Source organism: Crocuta crocuta, unplaced genomic scaffold, assembly GCF_008692635.1.
Source record: "Crocuta crocuta isolate KB4526 unplaced genomic scaffold, BGI_CrCroc_1.0 scaffold103, whole genome shotgun sequence".
NCBI lineage: Eukaryota > Metazoa > Chordata > Mammalia > Carnivora > Hyaenidae > Crocuta > Crocuta crocuta.
The window spans coordinates 380670-392303 of record NW_027529192.1 but is presented as its reverse complement, the minus strand read 5'-3'; the positions used below and the strand labels follow the sequence as shown (position 1 = coordinate 392303).

General features: G+C 43.1%; 1 protein-coding gene across 1 annotated transcript in view; it reads right to left on the bottom strand.

Annotated features, from left to right (window-relative positions):
• Positions 1-203: 203 nt before the first annotated feature.
• PIK3CG (phosphatidylinositol-4,5-bisphosphate 3-kinase catalytic subunit gamma) overlaps positions 204-11634 on the bottom strand; it is a gene marked incomplete at its 5' end in the record, with an annotated part of 32771 nt that continues 21340 nt past the window's right edge. Inside the window, one exon of the mRNA XM_077758334.1 lies at positions 204-3380. Within this exon, the coding sequence (XP_077614460.1) occupies positions 3102-3380 (279 nt within the window). The remainder of the gene's footprint in view (positions 3381-11634) is intronic.

Here is an 11634-nt window from a genome sequence, read left to right as displayed (position 1 = left end):
ATTCACCAAAGGTAGTCAAATACGGTCATATAGGCTCGGTCTTGAACATTTGCTTTGCTCTTCTTTTGTTTTTTTTAATTTAATTTAGTTTTTTTTTAATTTACATACAAGTTAGTTAGCATATAGTGCAACAATGATTTCAGGAGCAGATTCCTTACTGCCCCTCACCCATTTAGCCCATCCCCCCCCCACAACCCCTCCAGTAACCGTCTGTTTGTTCTCCATATTTAAGAGACTCTTATGTTTTGTCCCCCCCCCATTTTTACATTATTTTTGCTTTCCTTCCCTTATGTTCATCTGTTTTGTATCTTAAAGTCCTCATATGAGTGATGCATATGACATTCGTCTTTCTCTGACTGACTAATTTCGCTTAGAATAGTACCCTCTGGTTCCATCCATGTAGTTGCAAATGGCAAGATTTCATTCTTTTTGACTGTTGAGTAATGCTTCATTGTGTGTACACACCACATCTTCTTTATCCATTCATCCATCGATGGACACTCCGGCTCTTTCCGTACTTTGGCTGTTGTCAGTACCACTGCTATAAACATTGGGGTGCATGTGTCCTTTCAAAACATGCTTTGCTCTCCTTTTAGTGGCCATGATTCCAGTCCTAAATCAATGGGCCAGTGTCTTAGGTCCTAATGTACAGCCATAGAAATGAGGTATTTTAATTAGAACAGAAACAGCATTTTGACCTGGGCACTTTATCTGAACTCATACAGACATAGTCCAAGTGCAAAATTGAGCACCAAAGCCATTATTCAGATCTGTACAGTGCCAGCTTCATGGGCTTGTGACCTGTGCAGTGACTCATGGTCAGAAGTTCCTGTGCTTGGTTTCATGCTCTGCTGTTGCTATCTTGAATTTCTTAATAATGTTTGAATGGCACGCCCCACATTTTCATTTTGCACTGGGCTCTGCACATCCTATAGCCAGTCCTGGACATACATAAAAGCTGCTTTGACCTGAATCATCGGACTTGTGATCTCTCTTTTCATCTGGCAGTGAAGATAAGAGTTGTGGGTAGTTCCCTCATATCTCCTCCCGGGAGAAGATGACCTGAGCTCTGGAACATTTTCAAAGGTCTAAAAGCTATGAGTCATGTGATTCACTGGAAATAATGAATGAAAGAGGCACACAAAGGTAATTTTTAAGTGCAAGTCTAAAGAGTTAAAGTTCTACCTTCACTAAGATACAGAAGAATCAAGCCCAGTGTGATGCGTATCAGCGTAACGAAAGAACTAGACCTCTGAAAACAGGTATGCCCATGGGCCAGTAAGCTAAATATAAATACATTCCTCTAACTCTTCTATCAACATGATTTCAGCAATTCAAATAAAAAGCAGAACGTGTGCGAGGCCACGTTCAGCTATTTTTTTAATAAGAATAATGAATAAATCTTCGGAATTAGAAGGCATCATTCTTTCTGTTCTTGTTCGAAAGAATGGTAGGGAATAGTTGTAAAAATATACGACATCAACCTTCCGTTAATGCATTCATTAATGCATCACAGGGCATGGCCTTCTGTATAGGGGGATAGAGTCGTATTGAAAGAACAAGCTGTCAAGGAAGAGTTCTTTCTAGACACCTTATGAGCCAGGGAAAGGCTCAGCCAGCAAGGAAGCAGTGTTCCCTGCACCTTCAAAGGCCTTTTGCATATACAAAATAAAAAAGGTTTGGGCTATACCAAAGGTATCTATTTAGAAAAATTTTAACTTAAATACCTATTTCTATCTGATCATGTTTAAACACAGACACGGTGAACAGTGTTATTTCTAGGTCAGCTATTAACTATAGGTAATTTAGAAATATTTTATAAATAATTAAACGATCTTTCTCTAAGGTTAAACAAGACTTCCAATAATTAGCAAGATATTTAGGAGATGAACATGGTTTTAAAGAAGACATTTCAATTTTTAGGAAATCTGAAGAATGTGTCAGAGTTTAAAAGCCCTTTAAACTGAGAGATGAACGGGACAAGTAGTGTTCTTCCTAATTTGAAGTACTGTTTAGATATCAAATACCTTCTTCCATTAAAAAAAAGAAAGTAAAAAAACGCTTAGACCAAAATGTAAAATTAAGGCATTTGGAAATGAATCAATATTTCCTAGAATGTCCTCTTTCATAATATACTTTAAAAAAATTCCACCAAACATTTTTACAAATAAATACCTAAAATTTCAGTAACCCTAGGGGAGAAGTTGTTTTGCAACTAAGTTTTGAATTCTAGGGTGCATGCATATTTGAGGACTTCACAACTTGGGTAAAGAGTTATGTGTGTGTGTCGGGGGGGGTACCAATTAAGGAAGAAAGGAGGCAGGGAGGAGGATGTGAAGGTAAAAAACGAGTCCCTTTAGTTTCTTCCTATTTCCATGCTAGATAAGGCTATCGTAGCTGGAATTGACAATTTACTCTTAGGCAGAGTTGAGATGAAAAGTCTCCTCTCTGTTATTCCTCTTCGTAACCCTGAACCAGACCAGCAGAGAAGGGCCAGGGCACAAAGGTTCAGATTTTCCACTGTGTGTTTGTGTGTCTCAGCTGTATACTGTACAAGAACTTAATTACAAAAGACACTGAAAAGACTAACTCACCTTCCTTTGCTTTTAGCAAATCGCTATCATCTACAGACATGGAGGGGAATGTTTAGAAGTGTCCTTTAGGGAATGAGACAGAGGTTACAGTGATTACATCTTTTTCTCTAAAGAGATTGAGGAGCACAAGAATAACCCAAATTGAGAGTAAACCCAGATAAAAAGAGAGGTCACCAATTATTCCAGAAGCACTCAATAATAAGATAGTCAAACCAGCAGGCCCAATGAGAACGTAATTAGTTCGTTTAAACTTAGAATGTCCTCCAACATCACTGCGGCAAATGAGGAAAAACAAACCTGCATACAAGCCTAAAACTGAACATTATTTAAACAAACCAACATGCCAGTATTTTTCTCCAGTAAAGGGTTCGGCTGGGAACAGAGCTGCATTTCTGAAGTGCCAGCTTTCCTAATGTCCTGTTTTGCATTTTCAATCCAAGTTCGATGACGGACATGCTGACTTAAAGCTTTAGAACACCAACTTGTTTTTAATTTTAGCCCAGAGAATTAGGCTGAATGTTTCTCCCCTTGTTTGATGCCCAGGACAAGATGCAGGAACCAGTTAAATTGCACGGTCCATCCTTTGTCTCTACACACTTCGATCTGATCAAGAAAATACTTCTTAGCATCCTCCTCACTTTTACCCACTGTTAGGGCATCCCGAATATATTCAATATCTTCTTTGCTTGTTAACTGGGGCATTCCCGTCATCAGCATCATAGAGAACAGGATGATCAGCAGGTTTGTGTGATGACGGAGAGCGAGGTAAGCCTTAACGCAAACGTCCTAGGTGAAGGAAAAGAAAGTGCAGTTATGTTGTTGCAGTAACTAAGTAGGCTGATGACCACTCAGAGATCCTGGAATTTACATAGCGTTGTCCTGTCCATGAGAGGAAGCTGTCACCAAGCTTTCTCAGATAGAAGCCTTGAGAAGAACATGCACTGTTTTCATACCATAGGAAGCGTGTTAGCGTAATTGTGACGTCCAGGGTGTGCTCAAGGAAAACTGGTTAATACGGTACATTTCATCTTTTTCCTTACTCTACCTTTTATATCAGTTTCTCGTCTAGGATATTGAAGGTAGAAATTTCTGTACTGTCTTTAAAGAAATAAGTCCGTTTTGGAACACCATACTGGAATCACTAAACTTTATGTAAGCATAACTGTTTGCCAAGGGCTAATGGAATCCAGAGGAATGATGAAAATGTGGTATTTAAGATTTTGTTTTCATCTTTATTTTACAATTTGGCCTATTCTAAGAAAACCGATCTATTAGCATTTCACTGATGCTCAAAACTGTTGAATAAACTTGTGAATTTTAATGAAAAATTTTTTTGGTTTATTTAAAAACTTAAATAAAAGCAGGGTAGGGGCAGAGAGACAGAAAGACAGAATCCTAAGCATGTTCTGTGTCATCAGCGCACAGCCTAACGCGGGGCTCGAATTTACAAACCGTGAGATCATGACCTGAGCCAAGATCGAGAGTCAGACACTTAACTGACTGAGCCACCCAGGTGTCCCTGTACACATTCTGAATATTGAGCAAAAGGGCTTTAAAAATGCTTTGGCTGGCGCATCCTCCAAAAGCCTTTGAGCAGGTGCTACAAGTGAGTTAAGTCCACTTATTCAGCAAGGGATGCTTATGCCAATTAAATTGTCCCAAAGTACAGAAGAAAGTGCAAGGTTCTCAATTTTACAACATGAGGACAACCCAACCTTAATGTTGTAACTTGGCAAAGATGGCGTGTTGAAGAAAACGGAAGTTAATGATTACGGATATAAATATTTCAAATAAAATATGGATGTAAGGATATATATAAATGAGATTTCACACCATAAGGCATAAAAGCAGAGCATAAACTTGAAAAAATATGCAACCTCATTTGTAATCAAATAAATGTAAGGGAATGAGATGGAAACATTCACCTACCAAACTGGAAAATCTTTAATTTTTTTTTAATGTTTTATTTCTGTTAGAGAAAGAGAGAGACAGAGCATGAGTGGGGGAGGGACTGAGAGAGAGGGAGACACAGAATGTGAAGCAGGCTCCAAGCTCTGAGCTGTCAGCACAGAGCCTGATGTGGGGCATGAAGTCACAAACAGTGAGATCATGACCTGAGCCAAAGTCGGACACTCAACCGACGAAGCCACCCAGGCGGCCCATACTGGAAAATCTTCAAAAAGAATTTTTTTAAGACTAATACCAATGTTCACCTTTCATAGGCTGACGGTAGGTGGGAATAGGTACAATTTTATGAGCAGACAATTTGATAACATGCATCAAAAGCCTTAAAATGCTAATAAATGTTATAGAACTTCATTGTGAGGACGGTTACATGTCTAATGCATTTGTCAAAATTCAAAGAACTGCACACACACGAAGTCCCAGTTCTGCTGCGGGTGAATTATGCCTCAATAAACTGGACTTTAAAAATGACTATGGGGATGCCTGCATGGCTCAGTCGGTTAAGCATCCAACTTCGGCTCAGGTCATGATCTCACAGTTCGTGGGTTCGAGCCCCGTGTCAGGCTCTGTGCTGACTGCCAGCTCAGAGCCTGGAGCCTGCTTCAGATTCTGTGTCTCCCTCTCTCTCTGACCCTCCCTGCTCATGCTGTCTCTCTTTCTCTCTCTCAGAAATAAAAAAAAACATTAGAAAAAATTTTTTTAAATGACTATGTCCTTGTACCCAGAAATGTTCTTGCTAGAAATTTACCTTGAAAAAAATGGGATAATTTTGCAGTAACCAATATGTAAGAATATTCATTAGAATGTTGTTTAAAAATGTGAGAACTTGAAGGTAACCTAAATATCCTGCAGTTTGGTACTGATGAAAGTGCCTACAACTGCGTGCTATGTAACCACTAGAATGATACCATAGAAGAATACTGAACAAGCATGTGAAAGTGTCTGAGTTAAAAAGCGGGTATAAAACAACAACACAGGTGGCATCAGCCCATATTGGCAAATGAACACAAAATACTTATATGGAAAAAAGACTGGAAGTTTATAGGCCAAAATGTTAAGATAGTTTTATTTTTTGCTTTTTTTAAGTTTTTCAATTTATTTTTTGAGAGAGAAAGAGAGTAAGGGAGGAGCGGGGTGGGGGCGAGAGAGAGTCCTAAGCAGGCTCCTTGCTGTCAGTGCAGAGCCCAGTGCAGGGCTTGAACTCATGACCTGTGAGATCATGACGTGAGCAGGGACCAAGAGTCAGATGCTTAACCGACTGAGCCACCCAGGCACTCCTTTTTGCTTTTATATTATCTTGTCTGTGCCACTTGTACGTGGCAGGATAATGACAATGGTCATGGTGGTCATGCCTGTGTCATTCTGTGTGTGTCAAGGCTTGACCATGAACATATCACCCTGTCCAAGTAGAGAAACCCATGGACTGTTCTGGCATTAGGTGAGACCATATATATAAAAAAAAATGCGTGGCACATAGCAAGTGTTCAATAAGTGTTAGTTTTCTCCTTTCCCTGCCTGGAGGATAGGTCACTCTTACCTCCTCTTTGCTTACACGCCAGGGAGCTGGACACTCCCAGACCCAAAAGACTGGGCTCTTCCTACCATGGCCCCAGGGCATTAGTGCATTGCATCCTTAATGACTCCACTTATGTCCAGAAATCCTTACCTTTTGCTCCTCCATTGGACCCACTAGAGTCACTCTCGTTTCTAATTACACAGGCAAAGGGCATACTTCACCCCCGGCAACTGGCTCGTTAATTTGTCAGCTCACACAATTTTCACAAGGGCAGAGATAGGGATGCCTTTTGATTCTGAATTCGAGTACATTCTGATTTTTAATTATTTTCAATCCTTCTGTACACTGGGGGCTTCAGGCACATCCCTTGCTGTCTGAGCTCACTGTGTGGTCAAACTCCTTAACAGAAAACTTTTCAGAAGGAAACTTAACCTGAGTCCAAGCTATTCTAACACTAATCCCTAGGTGCTTGGTTGTATCTTTGTTCAGAAGCAACCCACGGATGCCCTCATCACTGTAGCACCCAGAGACATGCTAAAGGAAAACAAATGTCCTGTGTCTCTCTCGAAGGCCATCTCATCTATATAAAGCATTTCTGCTGGCCTGAATTTATTCAGTTCTCATTTTCACACACAAGGGTCACTTCTGTGAGAAAGAACTTTCCTCCCCCAAATTTCATGCCTCATGCTAGTCAGACACGATCTGTAAATCCTGACTGGCAGTACAGGCTTAGAGATTAAATTAGAGATTTAATACTCTTTTGCTTAGAGATCTTACAGAGCCGCAGTCAGACATGCAGGTTCACACCTTGCTGCCTGGGTTCAAATGCTGGCTTTATTACCGACAAGCTGTTTGTCATTGGAAAAATCACTTAACCTCTCTGGACCCCAGTTTCCTCATCTGTAGAATTAGAAGAATAATAACAGTACCCATTTCATATGGTTGTGGCGAGATTTCAGTGCTATATACGTACGTGGTTGGCAATTATTATTAGTAGTATGAGAAGTTGCATTATTGAACACACTTCTCAACGCGGAGGTGGGTGGGAAATTAGAAGCTCCTAGCACCCTGGCCGCCCGTGCAGATGCTTCTCTTGCCCAAGGAGCACAGCTGGGTGCTTGCTTCACCCCCTCAAGCCCCAGAAGTTTCATTTCTGCCCTTTGTGCTCAGCCACATGGAATGTGAAAGAGCCCTGGCCATGCTGCCTTGGGGCCTCGGGGCCGGAGGCCTGTGGTTTGGGGGACTGAGGATGTGGCCTGGGGAGCTCAGGGGGAAGCACAGAACACAGAAGTGACTGGCTGGAGAAGCAGAATTTTTCCCTTCTGCCAGGCCTGCCTGGCACTGACCTCAAACACCCTCATGCCGTCCTTCTCAGCTGCCTGGGGAAGGCTTTATGATACTGAGCGGAAAAGAAGGGGTAAAGGAAGAACTTGACTTCAGGGCCTTGGTGTGAGGTACTTGTTAATGAGTGTGAATGTGGGGAACACTGAAATTTGTCAGCTGGAACACTCTCCAAGAGTAGCTAATCAAGAGATTGAACCTAGACAGTACATCAGCTCTTAATTTCATAGTTGATTCAAATGCCTTAATTAGAGCAGCTAGTGTCAAAGGAGAGGGCTGTTTTTACAAAGCTACCACTCCCATAAGTCTTGGTACAAAGGAATTCATTAACATTTCAGGGTCAGAATTTGGAGTTGATTTGTTCGCCGGTCCAACGTAGTTCACTAAACTGAAAACTTTCTACACACAGTCTACTAATTTCTTCTTAACTGCCGGTGAGCAGGGTCTGTGCAGGGTCATATGGAATGCGCCTACCCTTCCTTAAAACAAACTCCTCCATTCTCATCTAGAAAACAAAGTGGAAGTGAAATATTACTGTCCATCTAGATACAAACGAGGAAGTAGCCCCCAGGACTACAAAACAGGAACTCCCAGGCAGAGAGGAGAGACAGAAGAAAAACTCACAACTAGCCATCAATGAAAAGCAATGTCCTCACCCGCTGACTTTTCCTAAATAGTAATGCTGCCGCTCGCTGTCTGCTAGAGGAAGGAGATGGCGGAGAGAAACGGTATTTCTGTCAGAGAGGGTTTTATTTTGTTTTGTATAAAAATCAATGACTTGGCCAGGCAATGCCTTTAGAAGTTATTTTGGCAAAACAGAGAGTCATAGGAGGAAGTACTTTCCAGTAAATCTGAAAGAGTGGGTCTGACAGTTGGCTGTGTGTTTGCTGAGTTTGAATTAGGATTCTTATCCCTAAGGAGCTCTTGAGAATGATTCTCAGACGAGTTCTGTCTGGGGAGGGAAGGGCTGTATTGCCTTCTTCTCAGACACTTAGAAGCTCATTAGTCATTAGAAACCCAAAGGTTACAATTAAGTCGTTCTACTTTAGTCAAATATTCTAAATGGACTATACGTGGGGGGGGGGGGGATGTGCGCGCACGTACGCACGTCCACGCTAGCCTGTTCTGAAAAGGGTTGCAGGTGGATTACCTGGGTACACAAAAGTCAAAATAACATTAATTATAATTGGGTAGAAAAAGGAAAGGAATAGCAAAAGAAGGGCCACAGTGGGTTTGGAATAGAGACCAGCTTAACGCTCTACATCACAAATGCTATATACTTGCTATGGGTGGTCTTCAAATATATCTGTAGCCAAAAGGAAGATCAAATCCATTATTTATCCAATGCTCAGAAGAGTTTTTAAAAGCGTTAGGAGAAACACAGCTTTTCTAGAGACTATGACCTGATAGAGATTGCACAAGAGGATTTCAAAAAAGAGGACACTTTTTGTAACATGGTGAGTAACACCCTCGGTGATACTCTTTGGGGAGACAAAACAATTCTCTAAAAGAAACTAAACACTGAAAGGAGATGCCAGTTGGAAGCTTATTCTCCATAACTGTTTAAAAGTCACTAATATTTTAGTGACGCTGCATGCTGGTAGATTAGCACATCAGTCCAATTCAAGGCCATCTTTCAAGTCTGTGTCTGTGGTAAATACCACACCAGCGGATTCAAATGCCTACAAATGGCTGATGCTGGACCCTTATCTAAGAGTATCTTCCAACGGATAGTACAGCACTGAGCATCTTCAGGCCTGGCTAGGGAAGGCTGAGCTTGAACTTGTTAGTGGTCCAGGGTGCAGATCCCGAGAGGGAATCCTTTATCAACTCCGTGTATTGTGGGCAGTTTGACAGATAAACTTGTCATCTCCCGGTTGACCTATCGTAGGCCTCTATTAGCGTAATTTGTGGTTAATCAATTGAGCTCCAAATGACTTCTTTGCTTTGCTCTCTAATTCCCCTAATACAGCCCTTGCCCAGCTTCAAACGGAATGCAGATCTCCTTTCTTGAGCCAAACTCCAGGACACATTCCCATCAATACCTGTGTTCCATCCATACTGAACAACTGTACTTTTTGTTCCTAAATACTGATGCTAAATAGGGACTTCATGCCCTCGCTAATGTTATTCTTTCTGCCAGGATGTTCCTCCCCTCCCTGTATCTGCCTAACAAATGGAACTGATCTTATCAAGGCCTGATGAAAACCCTTCACTCACAGTCCCTTTCAACCCCCCCCAGGGCAGGATTAGTTGCTCCCCCTGCAAACCACTTTTGCAATCATTAGAACAAAGCTCTGTGTGTGTACACGTGTGTGTGTCTTCTGCAGTGTGTCAGGGATGTGCTCCTGGTCACCAGCGCCCAGGAAAGACTCTGGCACGCTGCTGGGCATCTGCAAACACACGATGAAGGAATGCTCAGATTCCATGCTTTGAAATTGGGATGAATTCGGGAACAAGTCATATTGGAAGGCAGTTCAACTGTGCAGACATATTGCCTTGCTACAGCGGTACTTGGGCCTTCTCTGAGCCTGGCACAGGCCTGAAGCGCAGCGGGTGGCGGAGCGGTGTGTGTTGAAATGGTGTGCCGTCTTGGATATGGAAGAACAGGGCCTGGGGACTTTATAACAGGATGGAGTGGGAGGCAGGCAGGTTACAGGTACAGATAGTTACCGGTGTAGACAAGTGCAGGCTTAGCACAAGGAAGGGCAGTCAGGGACGGGGGTACCGGGAGGGGCTGCAGGCCTCCGACGTGGTCACACGGTCAGGTCCCTGCGGTCCGGGAGGTCCCTGGGGCTGGGGTGAAGGACAGAACTTGCATTTCCAGCAAGGGCAAGGCCCAGGCCTAGAGGTGGACCAACTGAGGCCTAAGTAGTTAGAAGAACCTGGGATCCAAGATGAGGGGAAGATGACAGCAGACACGGGCTCTGAATAAAGGTTTCCTAACGGCCCCAGGTCGGGACGCTGCATGGGGCCGCGTGCGGGACTGAGCCTGCAGGTGGAGGCTCGTGGGTACGCCCTGGGGCGGGCAGCTCTGCCAGAGGTGGGCGCCAGGCAGGGCCTGAAAAGCTGGCACCTGAGACTGAAATAACACAACGGGTAGGCTCCAGGCCTCTGTCCTGTAAAACGCTTATTAAGAGTGACATCTAGGGGCAGATGCCTTCCTTTCAAGTTCACTCATCAAGCTGCCTGCTTTATGTAGACGCACCTGTGAAGGTGTTTGGGGGCCGTCCTGGCTTCTTCAACTGTATCTAACATACATTTGCTTAGTGCCTGTGTGTCCAAAGAACACCTTCAAAACGCCTGATTATGTGCTAGGCTCGGTTGTTCGCACTCCTTGGAAACTGTTCTATTATGAAAGTATACTATAGGTATATACTGTGTGTCCTGTTCTCTTGGCATGAACTACTGATCTGATCGGGGGAAAAATATGTAATATTTATATTGGTAAGGAACTCTCCACAAAAATGTGAACAAGCACCATGCATCACTTACGTATTTGTATAATTTAATAAAACATTAGATTTTAGGGGCACCTGGGTGGCTCAGTTGGTTAAGGGTCTGACTCTTGATTTCGGCTCAGGTCGTGATCTCAGAGTTGTGAGATTGAGCCCCGTGTCAGGCCCTGCACTGGGTGTGGAGCCTGCTTAAGATTCCTTTTCCTCTCTCTCTCTCTCTTCCCCTCTCCCGCTTGCACATGCTCTTTCTCTCAAAACAAATAAACATTTAAAAAAATGTTAGATTTCGTAACTAGGGTTGCTTCCTCTTCTGATGCGTAGATATTTAACCTGCGTCTTGAAGGCTTACTAACATCTATGTCAGTAGTTTGGAAATCTTTGCCTGAGTTGCTATTTCATAAACTCACAGAATACAATGTATTATGGAGAAGGAAGAAACCCAGCAAGCCACCTGGTCTCATCCACCTCTAACCAGTTCTCTCCTCCACTCAGCAAATAACTCCTGAGTGCTCACTAGGTCTCAGGCCCCCGATGAGGGAGTCAGGTCAGGGGTGGCCCTGCTGCACTGACTCGGACATATGCTGTCATAGGTGCTATGAAGGCAGCATGCAGGGGCTGAGGCAAAGGATAACTCGAGGGACCTCGTTTAGGGGTCTGCTGTAAGTAATGACATTGAGGCTGAGATCTGAGCGTGTTCCGGGAGAAGGCAGGAATGGGGAGGATGTGGAGGAAGGCCACCGTGACCTTGACCAAGTGAGAG